The sequence below is a fragment of the Uranotaenia lowii genome, chromosome 2 (genome assembly GCF_029784155.1).
Source record: "Uranotaenia lowii strain MFRU-FL chromosome 2, ASM2978415v1, whole genome shotgun sequence".
NCBI lineage: Eukaryota > Metazoa > Arthropoda > Insecta > Diptera > Culicidae > Uranotaenia > Uranotaenia lowii.
The window spans coordinates 421,727,165-421,746,749 of NC_073692.1; the positions used below are offsets into that span (position 1 = coordinate 421,727,165).

At 38.2% G+C, this 19,585-nt stretch overlaps 1 protein-coding gene across 2 annotated transcripts; it reads right to left on the reverse strand.

Moving 5' to 3' along the window:
- Positions 1-13,464: 13,464 nt before the first annotated feature.
- On the reverse strand, positions 13,465-19,237 carry LOC129747427 (protein pangolin, isoforms A/H/I/S-like). 2 transcript variants are annotated; one of them, XM_055741647.1, is made up of 2 exons: positions 19,141-19,237; positions 13,465-18,005 (listed from the first exon to the last, which is right to left on the reverse strand). In XM_055741647.1, exon 2 carries the CDS (start codon positions 17,040-17,042, stop codon positions 14,778-14,780), a length of 2,265 nt encoding a protein of 754 aa, XP_055597622.1. In that variant the 5' UTR covers positions 17,043-18,005; positions 19,141-19,237; the 3' UTR covers positions 13,465-14,777. The 2 variants fall into 2 exon arrangements, with proteins under 2 accessions (XP_055597622.1, XP_055597621.1); XM_055741646.1 differs by lacking the exon at positions 19,141-19,237 and adding an exon at positions 18,231-18,873.
- Between the last annotated feature and the right edge of the window lie 348 nt (positions 19,238-19,585).

The following is a 19,585-nucleotide window of genomic DNA, read 5'->3' on the forward strand; positions in this document are numbered from 1 at the left end:
CAGTTTGAATTTAGTTTTTGTAAAGTTAAGAAAACGAACATAAATAAGTGATAAACATGAAGTTCAAAGTTTTTCAAAATAATCGGATTTCAGAAGAATAAACAAGTTTTGCTTTTTTTATGGCTGCCGGAACATGTTTCATTCTGGTGCTTTGGACTAACCTAATTAATTCGAAAACTAGTTGATTTTTACAAACTCCTAACTATATCAGAATTATTATTCAAATGAATTTTGAAGGAAAAAGATTTTTTTTATGAAACATAAAAAAGTCACTCAAATGAAACCAATTTTCAAATCATAGCTAGGGCCACATAGTGTGGAAGATATTCCACCTATATAAAGCTGTTTTCATACACATGCATTACATAAAATACACTTTTCTTATCTGTGATGTTTTCTTATACCAGATGAAGGATTATGAGAAATATTCTTTCAAGTTTATTGATGAGATAAAGACGTACCCAAATTCTACACTATTTTTCAAATTCCAAAAACTAACTATATGTTAAATTATACGATAGAATTGTAGAAAACCTTAGCATTTATATTTGTCAATTAATGTTTTAGCGAGGGAGCAAAGAGAAAATGGGCCCGTAAAACCCAACTCTCCCCTCCTTTTTAAGCTTCTTATAGAAATTAAAAATCAATCTTATTTTTACCAGATATCACAAAGAGTTGATTAAATTGTAAGTAACTGAGCTGCAAAGTCTATATCCGGTTAGTTTATGTTCCTATTTAAATCGGTCGAGTTGAATTTTTGGTTGGATGTATCATTTTCCAATTCAATTTAATTCAACCAGTAGTGTTAGCACGACGTCAAAATTTACAAGGTGTACCGAATGAATTATGACAATAGTACCCAAAAAGAATCCAATTTGCTACCGTAATAGTTATAGAGTAATAACCATTATCACGGAAAAAATACAGTTTACACATTTACAATTCAATCGCCCTCAGGCTGGATTCGAATGAGTGAGCTCATCTCACCTAGGCCCGTCTAACAGCTGTATTTCAGATATGATTTATCCCCTGATATGAATCCTAATAAAGGAAAGAGAAAAAGTAACACTAAATCAATCGGACAATCGAAAACTGTACAGCAGGAATGAATTGAAGAAAAAAAAAGAGTTCAAGTGTCGTATATTAACTCGCTTCTCGCTTCCCTCTAACAGCTTAATACGACCGCGCGAAACGCGAAAGGAATTAGCATCACAAACTGATGCTCCTCGGAAGTGACCACCCCAAGACTGAGGATCAACTGCAAGAAAACCAAACAATTTTTCCTCCAAACAGTTTTCCAAAACTTTGCAGAGAAACAACAACTCAGCCACAGGAATAAGAAGACTTAACGTGGTTCAAGAAGCGAAGCAGCTCTACAATTTCCGAGCCGGGGTATCAATGATTTATTGGGTGGTGGAGCTTCATGAATACTCATACCACGAATCTTGGAAGCAACCATCGAAGACGGACCATTGCTTCGGGAACCAAGAGAGGAACAGCGAAAAAAAAAGTAGGTTTGCAATATAATGGGCAGTATATGCCATCAATTATCGTCGAAAAGATCGTTTGGTGGTTCACTGGTGAACCGGCTGTAAAACTGTTGAACCGATTATTGCCTTTGGCAGTTTGGTTTGTCGCTGCGCCTAGGAATTCTGGTTGTTCTTTTTTCGGGGCACTTTTCACTGGAGGCAGTTATTTCTTTAAGGTAGCGTTTAGTTACCTACATTTTAAAGATTGAATTGATTCATGTCCCGCCATTGAGTAGATATTAAAAGATCTTTAAAATCCATTCGACCTCCATGATCTCTAGAGACAATATTAAGAAGACATCAACGTGAATTTTCACGACCAACTGTTTCTGCAAGTTTGAATTAAAAATTCCCTATTAGTCAAATGTTATTACCGGAATTTACAGTTTTGAGTAAACCTAGGATTTTCCAAACAATGAACGGTGAGAAATTTGCCCGCTACCCATCGTTTATGGTCAGGTACACGATACATTCAGCGTGAGAGAATGATTAATGCTTGCCACACGAGTTTTCAATGTCTTACATTCCTCGGACGTCATTTTGATAGCATGAATTGCCAGAATTTTTTCAGCACGTATCCGAGCCGGACGAACCGGCCAATTTTACATAAAAACATGGCAAAATCCCGGCATTTGATTTCAAAAGTGATGACCAAAAATCCGGGCAATACCCAGACAAACTTTCTCAAAACCCAGGAATAACTCAACAATAATCAGTCGATCGTGTATGATAAATGAAAAAAAAAATTACCTCGACCGGAATCGAACTCGAATCCATCGATCACCTCTCCGACACCTAACAAATAGGCCAATCGTCAGATGAAACAAGTTAAGCTGTAGCTCTATAATTCAGTTGAGCTTATCGAGTTGAATTTGCTGCTAGACGCTCATCGCTCATCGTGGTTCTCATTATGCCCCTACAATGTGCAATTTTCGGCTTTCGACAAAAAAAATAAAAATGCATTTTTCACATTTTTCACATTTTTTCATTTTGTTCATTCTTATCGAGTCCTTCGAGTTTGAGCAAATAGGAAGTAGACTTCTTCAGTGACTTAACAAGAAACAGTGATTTTACTTGCATATTATACCTTATTTATATAGTCGAATAAGCGCTCTTCTAAAGGTGGTCTTTATACCCTGAACTCCCCTTTATTAGTTGTTTTTTATACATCCCTATTAACCTCTTCTATAAAGAAGTTTTTAAATCATCAAAGCACATTGGCTTACGGCACTTAAGGCCTCTACAACACCATGAGTTTAATACCATTGGACTTCAAACTCAGAAAAAAAATTATGATTATCAAATTCTCGCGTGATTTTTTATTGTGTCGTATGGAACAAAATGTTAACAAACAGTTTTATTACGGAAAAATACAAAACTGACATAAACAAGTCGCAACTTATTTCAATTTAGAATATTTGTAGCCTGGACAACAATTTCTATTTGTGAAATACAAATTTTATAGTTGTTTTGATAACTTTTGCATCAGTTTTCAGAAAATTCTTCAGATATTTCATACGACGTAATGAAAGCTCACGCGATAATTAATTATCTTCCTGATATGTTTATCAATTTTCAAAGTGCAAGTACGGAAGGGTAACCAAAAAACTTATGAATGCTGAAACCAGAACTATCGCCTTTAGCGTTGTTCCTAGAACTAACCCGAATAAAAACATGACGAATTTAAGCTCATTCGTTTAACTGTGTGAAGTCGTTCAAGGAAGCTTAAATTTCATGAGATTTTGGCACCATTCATCGTAAAAACAGAAGAAAACCAATATGTTTCCAAAAACCAAAATCCTTCGTTATACCAATACGGGTTTTTTAAAAATACGTTATTAAAAAAGTCTTCTATGAATTGTGAGATGAACTGAGGCATTGAGATATCTCTAGCTGAAGGAAATGTAATATTCCTCTCAATAGACCTATACCAAAGCCTTCTAGGGGTTTGATGATTGATTTTTATCTTTGATTTTTTGCCCAACAATGCACGAATAAAAAAATTAAAACAAATTATGATTTTAACTGTATGATTATTAATTCTTAAGTACTTTTACAGTAATAGTTTTCGTTTAAAATTGTAACTTTAGAAAATTGACCTAAAAACTGAGCAAAATTTTTATAATGAAATAAGGTTTCAAAATAAGGATTTCGCTTCCATCGATGGTCAAAATATTTGAATTTGTTTAATAGTGGGGTGAATCAAACTTGTTTGATTTGAGTCTAAAATATTTTTTCTAGGAGTGCCTTCAATTTCTTAAAAAAAAACAGTTTCTACCCGATCAGAAGAGCATATCAAAATCGTTACTCAAACCTATCTCAGCGAGATATTTATATCTGATTCAGTTATAGTTTTGAAATGAGATTTGTTGTTTATGTTTTTTCTAAAACAGAATTATATCTTATTTTGATAAAACAATTTTTTCAAACGCATTTTTGGAAGCTTTAAGTTGAAATTTATCGATTACCTATATGAATGAAAATAATAATTTTTGAGGTATCGTTTCATTTATATTTTCAAAGCTTAAGTATTTATGTATATTCAATCTAGTAATATAATCAACCTGTTTACTTTTATTTAGAAGTATGAGTCGAAAAAAAGACTGGGGGCTGTTGTTTTTCTCTGTTTTGATCTGCTTGCTATAAAAGCGGCTATTGGATTTTCGAAACGTTCATTTCAGCAGGTACATCTAGTATTTCTTCCCAAATCCTGATAATCCTATTCAAATTCATTCTAATTTCAATGCATCAGGTAAACTTTCAATGTATTTCATTTCATTCATCTGAACGACACTCGAAGTCGACTGCCTGCCTGTCCGCACGCATCCCTTTTAAAATTCCAATAGTCCGATTCAAATTCTTCAAGTAAACGTAAAGAAATTCACATTGACCGATTTCAATCCACACAAACGACTGCCTGATTCCCGTGCGCACGATTCCCTTTGAGAATTCCAACTGTCCGATCCCGATCGGGCCGATCCATCAAAATTCCAATTCATCAGGTACACTTATGTCAATTCCCATTGGCCAATTCTATGGAACGCAAACGGCTGCCTGTCTTTGCGCGCCGTCCCTATAAACAAGCAGCCAGGATCGAGCTATGCAGAATCAGTACGAAAATAAACAACTAACTTTTATAAAGCTCAGGTAGAGTAGTAAGCAAGGACGCACAACTAGTAGGATGGGATGGGATTGGAAAAGTGATGAGCTCGATTCTCTTCTTTTATCGCCATCTTTTTTTTGCATACAAATCCAATAAGATTTTTAGTTTATATATCCTATCTGGAAGAGTTATAATTTTGTTTAAATTATAACAACGGTTGATATGATTTAGTTATGGTTGCATAGACTTTTTGATATAATTTGAGATATTTTAACATCCTACGAGTACTAAATTATAACTTTACCTGATAGGAAAAAATTGAATATCAAAATATCTCATCATGATATAATTTAGTTTTTCTCTTCTGATCGGGTATGCTCAAATCAAACATGCCCAATCTTCCTAACTCTTTTAAACCATCGATGAAAATAAATCAAATTTTCAAAAATAAAAATACAGTACCGTTCATAATTATTTAGAAATTGGAAGCACGTGAACTGTCACTGTGACTTTGAACTTCCATAACTTTTTACTCTGATGATATTTTTTGATCAATTTTTCTGCGTACGATAGATAAACTATCACACTATTATATCACAAAATTTGAGCTTTCTTATGATTGTGTGGCCATAGATACAGTAATTCTACAAAAATTGGACTTTTTGGACTTTTACCAATCAAACTGCGATATCTAAGAAACTACGCAACGCTTTTTATTGAAATTTTGCAGAGTGATTGTTGAAATATATAAAGTTAACATGTCTGAGGCTATTGAAAAATTCTATCGATGAGATTAAAAGTTACGTGATGTACAATTTTTCAGGCATGAACCTAAAAATGCGATTTCTATAGAACTTTGGACGGTTCATGAGAACCTTTTTTTTCATCCACAAATCAGTTAAATTATGTCTGACAAAAGCAATGAAGAAGAGAAAAAAATGAATAAATGATCCATTTGTGTTTTGAAATCAGAATCTCACAAAATTGTTTTAGATTTTTGATTGAAACGGATTTACTGGTTGTTCAACATAAAATATGATTTTCCTATGGAAACATTCGTCCAAAATTCTAGAAAAATCGCATTTCAAGGTTCATGCTTGAAATATTGACATCGCGATACTTTTGATCCCATCGATAGAACTTTTTAAAAACTTTTGACACGTTAACATTCTATTTCAACAATCTCACTGCAAAATTTTAATAAAAAACGTTGCATAGTTTCTGAGATATTGCAGTTTGAATGGTGAAAGTCAAAAAAGTCTGATTTTTGTAGAATTACTGTATCTCTGGCCACACAATCTTTAGAAAGCTCAAATTGCGTGATATGATAGTGTGATAATTAATCTATCTTACGCAGAAAATTTGATCAAAAAATATCATCAGAAAAATAAGTTATGGAAGTTCAAAGTCCACATGACAGTGCGCGAGCTTCTAATTTCTATACAATTATGAACGGTACTGTAAGAGGTAAAACATTCCGGATCAAATTTCCTTAATGCAAACTTGAACCAAAATAATGATTAAAGTTTGAAATTTGGCTTTCAAAAAACTGCAATATTTATAATGCTAAGCAATACAATGAATATTTATACAATTTTGGTCAGATTTTTAGTTGAATATCAGATACTGTGTGCTTTTTGTTTCATTAAAATTTAGGTTTTTTTTTTGATAAAACAAAAATTTGAAAATTAACTTAAATTCTGCTTTATGTAAATGATTTTCAGCTGAATTGTAAAAAATAATTTTGGATAATAAAAATTAATACTGGAAATTGAATTGACAAGCTAATTTTATAGCTCACTTGAATTCCTCAACAATTTTATGTTGATTTTTAAAACCCATTTACAAGCTAAATCTTTTTATAAATTTAGAATCTGCATTCTGAATCAAAATTCTGAAACTGAATTCAAAAATCGAACTTGGAATCTGTTTTAAAATTTCTATACGATTTCTGAAATGTACACAAAAATCTAATTCGGAATCTTAATTCCTGATCACATTCTAAAATATGAATTTCAAATAATTCACCTTCATCTGAGTTTTCGTGTTTTTTTTTTTCGTCATTTTGATGTTTCAAATGTTTGAATTTTGAATATTCCTAGGTTTCACTTATCAAACTACCTCGGAAAAGTGGGATTTTATTTCATTTATTTCAAATCAAGAACAGAGAACTTGGATCTGCTTTTGTTGATTTTCCATTTTATTTGAATAAAAAAAAATGGAAAAGCAGTATTTCAACCACAGCACAACCATGTCACTAAAGGGCAGCTCCATACATTTTGTTTAAGAACTTCAAATTTTATTATCAATAAAAAAATTCTGTTTTTTTTATATTCCAAAACTAGTATAAAACCAGAACCTTCGAAATGGATTTAATTTAATGTAAAATTTAACATCCCGACCTGAACTTCAATGAACAAGTGAGGAAATTTTGAAAAAACTGTAGCAGAATTTTGAGCTTGGGATGGGTTTTTGAGGTTTTGGCATTAGTTTTTCGTCTAGTTTTTTACTCTTAAATAATCAAACTTTATTATTAAAATTTGATTATCAATTTAAAATTTTGGGTGTAGAGTAGAATACCTCGCTTGCTTATATGGACCCTCATGGAGGGGTTTGACCCTCAAATCACCCATCCCCTTCCCCCTTCCTACGGCCATGTATTTCGATATAATTAGAGTTAAAAACTTCCCAATGACTGCCATCAGATGCTTCTTAAAAAATTGAGTTTTTATCTTTATGGTCTTCAGAAAACGAACTTAAAGCCAAAAAGTCATTTAAAATGGGTGTTTTGCTTCAAAGATAACTCATTTTGTTGAAGTCGTATAGAAAAATTCTTGACTGGTATGAATTCAAATAGATTGAGAGCTCATATTGAAATAATAAAAGTGCTTGGTTGCACAGACCACAGCTGGTTATTTGAAAATTTATTAAAAAACATATTTTTCAATGATTATATAACTATACATTTTTTGGGGATTAAGGAATTTTCATGAAAAAAATTGCAGTTCTGTTCAAATACATTCAATCCCAACCGATGAATTAATAATGAAGAGACAAATAGGGTGAACAAAAGAATGCCCCAAATTGGTAAGGGAAACTTCAAACTTGTGAATGCGCTGCAGGCTAGATTTGGCCAGATCGGATTACGGGAAGGGGTCGCTCAACGAGCCTGAAGTTTGTATGGGATTTTGAGACATTTTGATTGGGAGAACATGGAAATTCAATTTTTCATCAATAACTTTGGTCTCCATTCGGCAGATTTCTTTTGAGTACGGGCTTTCTTAAAGCTTCAATTATGACAAATATTTCATCTGAGGACTGAATTTTGATTCGAATTAAATTAAAAAAAAAAGATATAAGGCTTGAAATATTTGCTAACTTTTTTAAGGATGATATTCATCACTTTTAATGCTGCGTCAAAATGTTAGACGCAGGATCTTATAAAGTGAAGTACCCTTGAGAAAATTAGCCCATTTTTGAAGCTTAATAACTTTTTTTCTTCATTCGAACCGAAATACAATTTTCGGATGAAATATTTGTCATGATTTAGGATTTAAGAAACCCCGTATTTCAAAATCCCATAAAGGGTGATACGGTCAAAATTTGGTCAATATGCACTTGACGTATTTCTTTCAATTCTGCATTTAAAAAATCTGAACACCCCTCATTTTGAAGGTGTGTGTGTGTGTAGAATGTTGCTCCTATTTTGATTTTGGAATTCACTCTTCAGTTGTCAAAATGCCGTCCAAGGAAGAAGAGCAGCGTATCAAAATTTTGCTCGCGCATCGCGAAAATCCGAGCTACTCGCACGAAAAGCTGGCAAAATCGTTAAAAATTGCCATATCAACCGTTACAAATGTAATTAAAGTGTTTGGGGAACGTTTGTCGACATCCAGACAGTCAGACAGTGGATCGGGGGGAAATCGAAAACCGGAAGCCGCTGAGACGACAAAGAGAGTTGCCGGTAGTTTCAAGCGAAACCCTAACCTCTCTACCCGAGATGCCGCAAATAAGCTGGGTGTATCGTCTACAACCGTGCATCGAGCCAAAACACGAGCCGGACTATCGACTAACAAGAAGGTAGTGACTCCAAATCGCGATGATAAACAAAACACGACGGCCAAAGCGCGATCCCGGGGGCTGTACACGACGATGCTGACGAAGTTTGACTGCGTGGTAATGGACGACGAAACCTACGCCAAAGCCGACTACAAGCAGCTTCCAGGACAGGAGTTTTATACGGCAAAAGGAAGGGGAAAGGTAGCAGATATTTTCAAGCATATGAAACTGTCAAAGTTCGCGAAGAAATATCTGGTTTGGCAACCAAGAAATGTACGTGAAAGAGTGTTTGAATAAACGTCTGCTGCCTTTCCTGAAGAAACACGGTTTTTCCGTACTGTTTTGGCCAAATTTGGCATCTTGCCATTACGGTGAAAAGGCCATGGATTGGTACGCCGCCAACAACGTGCAGGTGGTTCCCAATGACAAGAACCCTCCCAACATGCCAGAGCTCCGCCCAATTGAGAAATCCTGGGCTATTGTCAAGCGGAACCTAAAGAAGACCAAAAAAAAACTGCTAAGGACGAGCAGCAGTTCAAGGCAAACTGGCAATCTTCTGAGACGAAGATGGTGGACAAGGTGGCTGTACAAAATCTGATGGCAGGGGTTAAGCGTAAGGCCCGGCTATTCGGATTTGGAAAAGCGGAAGCATAACTGAATATTTTTCCTGAGTTTTATACTAATTAAACTTCAAAGAGAAATTGAATTTGATTTTTTAAATAAACGATTTCACCGATTTACACGCGTTTTCCCTTGACCAAATTTTGACCGTATCATCCTTTACCCTCGCAGCGTCAAGACAAATCATTCAACCCAGTGTATCGGTGCAACAAACTTGATCAAGTAGAGCAACAAGACAATCTGGTCAACTAACCATTCAGAGATCTAACTCCGAGTTTAGGAAGGTTCAGCCTGAACGTCTGAATTTTCTTTCTTTATCCTTAGTACTAAATTATCGCAGCCCTCCTTTCTCACTGAAATACGTCTATTTATAAACTTATCTATAGTAATTCTTTTAAACGAATAGTCACCGTTGATTATTATTTTTATGATGGTTTGAAGGCATTGCGGTGAACTTTGTACTACGAAAATTCTTGATAGAAGAATTACAGATTGAAATTTAATGACGGATAGACAAAGCAGATGCTTAATAGAAGAAAATTGAAACATGTTGAAAATGAGCCAAGAGCACATTTTTATGGAAAGCTTCAAAGGTGCGTTCTAGACCCTTTGTCCCGCATCAATTGAATGGCTGAGAGAAGTAATAGCGAGAGGCGCAATTACGTTCACCCATACATCCAACCCGATGGATTGGCAAAGCACGTGCTCCCCAATCGGACAAAAAGTCTAGACCGCATGGCTCTGGTGAAGCTTTCCTTTTGCTGAGCCAGTTCAAGCGATGTGTTAGGCGGCATCCATAAATTACGTAACGCAAAAACTGCACTTTTTTGACCCCTCCCCCCCGTATGTCACAAATCGTAACGCTTCGACTTACTCCCCTATGAAAATTACATAACGCTAATAACTACCCTTATTTTTAAATACTGATTTGCGATGGTAAAAAAAAATTAAAATAATTTTTTAAACTTTCTTCATAACGAAATCAATATCTATCCATATCGCTTCTTAGTACTCATTGATGATAATTCTGTGATAAAATAAATTGAATGTCTTATTACGATTCGCTCTGTGCTTGTTAACTGATGATCTATCTTGTTTATTTTATTTTGTTCAAGGAGCAAAACTTGTTACGCAACTAAAATTGCATTCTTTTTATCAATTGAAAGAAAAAATAGAATAATTTCCGTATTAAGGTTGAATTGAGTTCATGGGTATAAGTGTACCTAATATTTGATTTTCCAACAGTTATATCACGGATATTCAATAGATATTTTAAAGAATCTTTATCAGAATCTTTAGAGAGAAAAGGTTCCAACCCAGTTTCAATCATGTTGAAGCTCACAATTTATAAGCTGATTTTGGTTTGCTTATCATTCTGCTAAAATTGCATGACATCAAAATAGCAGCGATGAAACTGAAATTTGTAAGAAAAAATCGTTACGTAACGATGAGCATATCTCCCCCCCTCCCCTATGTCACAATTTGTAACATTCGAGCTTACTCCCTCCCCCCCTAGGAGCGTTACGTAATTTATGGATGCCCCCTTATTGGTTTTTTCAGATTCCGTTTTTATCGGCAGCGGTACTTATTGTTTTCACGCAAGTACCGTAAACGTCCCTACTTTTGCCAACTATTTTATTTTTGAACTGTATTTTGAAATATTTACCCCTTATTTAACCCTCCCAAAGCCAAATGATTTTATTCTTTTAAACGAATAGTCACCGTTGATTATTATTTTTATGATGGTTTGATGGCATTACGGTGAACTTTGTACTACGAAAATTCTTGATAGAAGAATTACAGATTGAAATTTAATGACGGATAGACAAAGCAGATGCTTAATAGAAGAAAATTTAAAGATGTTGAAAATGAGCCAAGAGCATATTTTTAGGGACGTTTACGGTACTTGCGAGAAAACAATAAGTAGCGCTGCCGATAATAACGGAATCTGAAAAAACCAATAACACATCGCTTGAACTGGCTCAGCAATAGGAAAGCTTCACCAGAGCCATGCAGTCTAGACTTTTTGTCCGATTGGGGAGCACGTGCTTTGCCAATCCATCGCATCGGGTTGGATGTATGGGTGAACGTAATTGCGCCTCTCGCTATTACTTCTCTCAGCCATTCAATTGATGCGGGACAAAGGGTCTAGAACGCACCTTTAAGCTTTCCATAAAAATATGCTCTTGGCTCATTTTCAACATCTTTCAATTTTCTTCTATTAAGCATCTGCTTTGTCTATCCGTCATTTAATTTCAATCTGTTATCCTTCAATCAAGAATTTTCGTAGTACAAAGTTCACCGCAATGCCATCAAACCATCATATAAACTATAGTAAACTAAACATTCTTGTTCAACCTCTCCTACTTTTTCCTTCTCACGCTACCTATTGGAACTGAAACTCTACACACTCTCCCTGTTCTCCTTTATTATTACTCAGCACTCAAGTACTGAAAATTGCAACAAAATCAACAATGCAAACAAACCATATCGAACACAATTGAAGTGAAAAAAAATTGAAAAAATCTCTTGAAAAATGTAAAATGCAAATAATAACAAACAGAATAAATTAGCGACCAATGGACTAGCGAAAAAACCCCTTAAAAGAACAATATAGATATTCAGTGGAAATGTTAGAAATCATCATGTGAATCCAATAAAGGAAATATTTTTATCCTTGTTTTCTAAGCCAACGGTCATGAGATCGAATCCCGTTCATGCATAACCTGACACACACATAGTTTGATGAATGTTCGCAATTTTAGCATTAGTGAAATGTTTGCCGGTTATACCTTGGAATTGAACCTCTCAATGATGAAGCACATGCATGTGTATGGATCTTTTCCAAAAAATTTGTATTGCACTTGGAGATCCTACCTATGTAATTATGTGAGTGCTCGTAGTGCTACCGGTAAACAACTGCAGCTTCAATCAAAAGTGCAGGGGTGTTGAATAGCGTAGGAAATTAAAAATAGTAACGCGGGGTATTATAACAATAGACCAACTAAATGGTCACAGTGAAGTCTCTCCCCAGCAGGAAAAAAATTATGAAATATTTTTTTCCAATAAAACCTTTGAACCGAATAAGAAACCATAAAACAGGAATTCCTGAAACACACGCACTCAGTTTCTCATTCGAAAATAACATCATAACATTTCCAGTATTACAACCTGCTCTACATGGCAAACAATCGTCTGATCGAAATTGAAACCCAACATTAGAAATTTGAATCCTCAAACACAGTCATCAGGATTCAACCGAAAGATGCTTCCTACAATTCGTGTACGACTAATTGGAGCCAACTAACCATCCATGCATAGTTAGATCTTTAAATTCTTATCGATAACAATTGCTTACGGAGCACATCCGATCCATCATTCCGATATACAAAGTAGAAAGCAATAAACGCAAACCCAAAAGGAAACGATCACTGAAACACCAGCCAGCCTAAAATTGCCTTACGGATGTGCCAAGGGGTTTCGGTCCTCATACCCTTCGCTATCTTCGCCTCTGCTCTTCCCACTCTCCGAGCCGATTATCGGAGCCTTCTCCAGGAATTTCGCAGTGCCCACTTGCTCTTATGGCAGTTTTTTTGTTGTTGTTGCTTTAATGCTATCTTTCGATTCCCTAACAAGGTCTGCTGGTTGCTTTTGTCTGTTTCGAGGCATCAGTACCTTGTTTCACACTTCTCTTTGCCCTCTTGCGAGTGTTGTTGCTGTTGTTGTTGTTGCCGTTTGCTGAGTTATTGTTAATCGATAATGTGCACGACCTCAACAGCGCAACGCGGGACCTCTTCCTCCCAATCGTGCCGAAACAATCGAACGATCGGAAAGCAATTGGGGGAAAAACGTTGAACCAACATAATCTCAACCGGTGAGCGCATTGGGCAGCAAAATCTGAGCCAGCTTATGAAATATGGACGCACCCCTTGCGTGCGTGTGAAATGGTTGGGCTCGAAAGGCTCCCAACATCCACGAGGAAGAAAAACTCCAAAATTATGAGAAGTTCAATTATCCACACAGGGGGGATACCCAAATCATCCTGCTCGAATCTCGGAAAACGAAAATCTCTTCAACAAGGGGCAGTGTGATGTTCAACAAACGAAAAAAGTGTGTACTCACGTCATAATTCTTCTTTTAATTTATCTGCGATGTTTTATTTTTCTGTTACTCTTCGTTATTATTATTGCTTTTGTATCACACTTGATTGATTTTCTCTTACTCTTCTTTACATTTTCTTCCTAGCTTATTCATATACATAAAAAAAACATCATCTCCCTCACTTAGCCCTGAAAGAAACTTGTTTCCAAACAATTCTTCTGGTCATTTTTCGTGCTTCTTCTCATTCTTTAGTGACTTGCCCTGTGTGCTTCTTGCTTGCTTCTTTTCCAAGAAGGAGATTGATCGTTTCACACACTCACATTAATTTCTTCGTTTTTTACTTTTTTTTAAGAAAGGAGAAAAAGAATCTTTAAAAAGAAAACAGAAACTTAACCATTAAAGAGGAGACAGGAGGAGGGTAAAAAACCTCTCCTCGGACTCCCGCTCGTTCCATCTCGTTCACGCTGTTATAAACTCGTTCATGCTGGTTTTTTGACTCCTTCGGATTTCGTGGTCGATCCTCTCATTCACGCATACGATCGTTGGTTTTGCTCCGTTCAGTTCGCTCATCACCATGCTCATAAACAACGAACAAACGATTAATAAGTGATGCTGTGTTTTTCGATTTTGAATGCCATTAACTTCGTAAATGCCTCGGAACTTAGGCGCGACGATGATGACGGTGACGGTGACGACGACGACGACTTAACTTGACTCGGCAATCCCGTCCCGTTCTGTGTTTCTCCCGGGTCAGCTCCAACGGATTCGGGTGGGGCTGTTGCTGCTTTCTGCTTGCTGCTTCTTTTGCTATCTGTTGTCTGTGCGCGCACCATAGGGCGCAGAGTGGGGTGCAAAGGGTGACTGGGGTACCCTTACTGTGGTCTCGAGGGGGTACAATGTGTCAAATTAAGCATTCTCTTTCTCCGTCGCTTCGGTTTTCCTTAACTTCTTTTTGTTCTTGGCTCATTCATTCTTTCTCTCATCACCTGGTTTGCAGGTTGCTGGCTGTGTATGGTCCACCGCGTGTTAAACGGGTTGTTGTGCTTCAGGTTTAATGCAAACAATGACTGCGATAATAATGGGCTTCGAAACTAGCCTCGAAAATGATCAATTAAGTAGGGTTGGCGCTCTCTCTGAGCATTTTTTTTATTTCGCATGTTGTTGTTCGCGTATGTATCTGCGTGCTACAAACGAGAAGTTGATTCGTTGCGACTTTGAATCGAGGATCACAGTTAATATTTTGACACTTTTGTAAACGAGAATCACCCCATCACCGTCACTAAGTCAAACAAATAAATATCGTCTACAGACCATTTTGGCACATGGAGTTTGTTGAAAACCATTTATGATAAACCACTTATCAGCTACCTATCGCTAGTGCTGTTTGCCTGACTACTGCTAGTGCTTCGACCACTGTCGTTGGTTGTATTACTGCTGGAACTTCGGGAAAGATCGCCCGAGGATGGGATGAGATCACCGTTGTTCTTATGAAAGCTGGCCATCGCAGCCGCAGCAGCAGCAGCCGCAACAGCTTGTGCGTGGTGATGCTGGAGTGCTAGGAAATTGGGAGGACTACTCCGTAAGCTCACCGGTTCTTCCTTAATGTGGTTTGGAGGCAGTGATAAACTACTTGGGTTCGACGTTGGCGGTGACGACCCGGATAGATTGAGCTGCTGAAGATGCGGGGGTATCAATAAGGCGGAAACGGCACTACTGCTACCGTTCGGAGGAGGTCCAGTAGCCGGCGGATGAGGTTGCTGGTGATGCGGAGGAAGACTGTTGCTGCCGGAACTGCTGTGATGGTTTTTGTTGCTGCTACTGCCGTTCAGGTGATTCGAAGGACTCGTCATCCCCGAGCTGTGATTATTGTTATTACTATTGTTAACATTCTGGGTAGCATTGTTTCGCATTGCGTGATGATTGCTATACGGACTAAAGTTGTTGCTATAACTATTGTTAAGCTGTGAGCTAAGGCCACTATCACTGCTGATGTTGTTAAGCTTGTCACTAGCACTGTTTTGCAGATGCTGCTGTTGTGCTGCGATCATTGAAGCCAATCCAAGATGATCATGGTGATAATAGCTGGTAGGAGTTGCTGGACTGGCTAACAGGTTCAAAGGAGATGCTATACTAGTTGAAGGTGACTGTAAACTAGAAAGCACGCTCATACTCCTCGGGCTTGACAGTGACTGGTTGATAGATTCTCTGTCGTCTTCAGGGCTTTTGGAATCATCCATGCTTTCACAGCTTCCAATCGCATCATCCGATCCCTGATCTCGCCCATCGTCGTTATCAGCCATCTCCTTATAGCGAATACACTTCTTCTTGCGCCGGCAAGGTTTGCACCATTGATTTTGCTGATCCAGCCCATACCTTGCACGACATTTCTTCATGCTATTACCACCAGGATCCGCAGGACTGCGATCCTTTTTCCTCTTCTTCTTTTTGGCACCAAATCCATAGTTGTCTCTCGCCGTCCATCCTGGGTATAGTTCCATATGCATTTGCCGCTCCTGTCGAGCCTTATCGTAGTAAACACTCTGTTCTTCTCGCGAAAGTGAGTGCCATTTCCGGCCAAGTATCTGATTAATGGCAGCCGATTCTTTAAGCGTACATTCAGCCACAACTTTAGCGCGCATTTCTTTCATGTAAAGCATGAATGCATTTAGTGGCTTTTTGACGTGGTTTTTCTTCTTCTCTGCTGCCATTTCGCGTTCTAGTAGAGACTGCCTACTGTGGTGATTGCCACTGTGATGATGATTGTTATTGTTGTTATTATTGTGATTGTTGCTATCGTGATGTGAACTATTATGGTGACTATTGTTTGAGGATCGATGTTGACTGGACGAAAACCGGCTTGAATCTTCATTCCCTTCCTGTTTGATGCTCGGTGGATTCGAAGATCGACCGGAACTAAACCGCGCAGAATCCTGGCTCGATATATCCTGTTTCGGGCCAGGAGTGATTATGGCGTGGTGCGGGTTTAGCATCGGATGGGAATGCATCGACGGTAGAAGACTGGGAGAGTACCGATAAAAATCACTTGGTAGGGACGTATATATCTGTAAGGATGCCGGGTATGGATTTCGGAACCCAGCTGCTGGACTGTACATCGACGGTGTATGCCAAGATGGAGCTACCAGAGGCATATCGGGACTAAGCATAGGATAGGGATACTGACTGCTCGGGAAACTGTACAGTGGAGGCCTTGTTAATCCCATTGCCTTCGGATCCAATTGGTACGGAAGAATGCCACAATGAGCCGGTGGAGGTGATGATAGATGATCGCCATTGTGGCAAAAGAACGGAGGCAACCCCATCTTGTTTGCCATTGAAACTGGCAAGCCGCCGGCGGTACCATTTGGATATGCATACGGTGGAACCAAATATCCCATATTGAACCCCGGATGACCATGGGGCAGTTTTGCATACGCGTTATTCTGATCATGCCGGGTAGTTCCATTCTTCACAGTTTTTTCTTCACTTTCTGTCAGATCAATCAAGCTGGACTTTTCTTCCAGCAGATTTTCCGTCAGTTTTTCTTCACCTTCCCCTTCGCCTTCATGTTTGAACACTTTAACCTCGTCTGTACTGCCGAGCTCATCACCGGTAGAACTATTGTGAGGCATTTTGAAACAGCTTTCATCTATTGTACACTTATTTCAGGTTTTGATTTTTTTGCTCACTTCATTGACTTATCTCTCTTTTCCCCAAAAGGCACTGATATAATTTTGTGTTTAGGTTTCCGAAACTAGATAATGAGATAACAATTTTGAACTAGGTTTCACATTGCACTAATTTCAACGGAACTCTTTTCCGCTTGTCTTATCACTTGCTGCTAACCACAACCCTCGCAGTGTGTCGAGATTTTTTTCGTTGTCTGTAGCTACTGGCTGGTGGTAAGATAATCCTATGCCAGCACATTCCGTCATTCGTTGCGTATGGAGCTTATCCTTCTTGTATCCTCAAAAGCAATCACTCAAAGCCCGAGATCGATCAGATAACTACTTTTCCATGAGCGAACGAGCGCGCGCGATTTACACCAAAATTCATTCGTGTCCAGTTTTCGCGTTCTCCTTTATTGTAGAGCGCTAAGCACAGCAAGCTCCTACTCTTCACTCGTGGCTGTGGCCGTTCGAGTTCTTGAACTTCTTGGAAGCTGGTTAGCGCAACGAGTGGCCACCGCTCTTCCCGTTTGTATTGGTTTCGCTTCCAGCTTGCTGCTGTGGCTGCCCGACACACAAACACACCCGCACAATTGCCGCCGTCGACGTCGTAGTCGTTAGCCTGATGTTGTTCGTTAGCAGAAGTAGAAGCTCGGTTCAAGAATATGGACTACACAGCGAGGTGGCCAAAGAAACCAGAATTCAACACACGGCCAAGTGTATATCGTTGGAGTGGAGAAAAGTGGAGGCGAAGCACACACAACAGCACAAACGAAGAGCGAAGAAACAGGAATCTTGTTAAAATGAAATTACTTTGCCCTCTTCTCCTGTTTCTTGTGTATTTTTTTGTTGCCTTGGCTCGAGTTCAACAATCGAAATTCTGGATTGTGGAATTTTATATCGTAGGCTTCCGCTGAACGAGTTGCTCTGTAACGAAAGATAGTTGATCCTTATATTAGTCTATCAGTTGATATGCTATTTTGATTTCGGTTATATTGCATCGAATTGATAAATATAAGCTGCGTAATTGACCTCTACATCCCCTCCACTGATCAATGCTCAGTGACGTCATTTTAACAAGACTTAAACGGTTTCCCGTAGGTTGAATAGCAGCGCTTCAAAAGTTTGTATTTGTCAGAAAAACAAACCCACCTTCAGTCGTGCACCCATAAAAATCCGTATTCCTTGTCCAATGAACTATACCAGACACTTGTTAATTTCCGATCAACCCCCAACTTATCCGGAGTGTCAACGAAAATTGTGAATGACGGCGACAACTAGTGAAGCGACGGCGACGACGACAGTAGAATGCGATAAAACAAAACGCGACTTCGTTTTCGCGACACTTGAAATGGATGTTTTGTCCTATTCTTGCGTTCTTCCTTGCTCTTGCTTCCTTTGCACGGATGCCTCCACCCGCGATTATGTTTTATTTGTCACTCAACACTCGTTTGACAGTTCATAAATTCTTTCACTCTGATTCGTCTGTTCACCTCTTTGATATGGAATGATCGACAAGTGCGATCCCGTTTCCTCATCAAATCCACAATCAATTACTTCATTTGATCCGTTATCAATCTACACTCTCTTTCTCTACTTAGCGGAATGCTCTAGTATTTTGCCTGCGATTGAATCCGCTATAGCACTGAATTCTGACAAGCGGCCGCCTAATAGGCCCAGACAGAAAGGAAAAATAAAGCGAAAAAAAAAATTAACGTGATGCGCGTTCGTGCTTATGAACTGTTTGCTTCTTCTGACGGCGAATGACTGCCCGTGCTTGCGTTGGTAAGTGACGTCTCTCGCGCTCTCTTCAAGCCGAGCTACTCCTACTTACGCCCACCCAGTCAAGTTCTCACGTACACCAGTGCACGACAAGTGCGATCTCTCCGAGTTATCGCCACCCGATAAAACTCAGAAAAAGACGAGAAACGTCAAACCGGACAGAGCTTTGCGGTGTTGCTGAGTAGAGAGCGCGCTTGCGCAAGCTCTCTGGACTTTAAATTGAACGTTAAAATTCCTGGAAATGCAACCCCTAGCTACCTGCTGCTCAACTTAGACTTACTTGCGTACAATTGATCCTTTGGTCGGGATAAGAATCGGCTCGTTGTCCTTTCGGTGTTTCGCTTCGGTTTTGTCGGATCGGTTGTGCTCCTTTCGGTGAACAAACTGAGAATGAACTGGTGTCAACTTTCAAGACAAGCCGAAGTCCCGACTCGGCTAAGAAAAAGGATCCCGACGGAAGGATCGTGTGGAAGGTTCCTACAGATAGTATATCAATGGGAAACAGGACGTGATTTGTTTTCATGTTTTGGGTTTAGGGAATGAGTTTTATTGCTCGCTCAAGGATACTCGTTTTCTACTTTTTCAAAACAATGCAGAGCGTTTCGGATTGCACAAAATTAGAAATTATTTTTGACAATGCGTAGATTATTGCCAGCATGCATGTGATGTTTAAGTCGATCATATTCAATCTTTAAGCAATAAAAATGAATCGATAGTTTTTACCG

Excerpts from the sequence above, each read along its gene's own strand:
- LOC129747427 (XM_055741647.1), bottom strand. The coding sequence starts at position 17,042 with ATGCCTCACAATAGTTCTACCGGTGATGAGCTCGGCAGTACAGACGAG.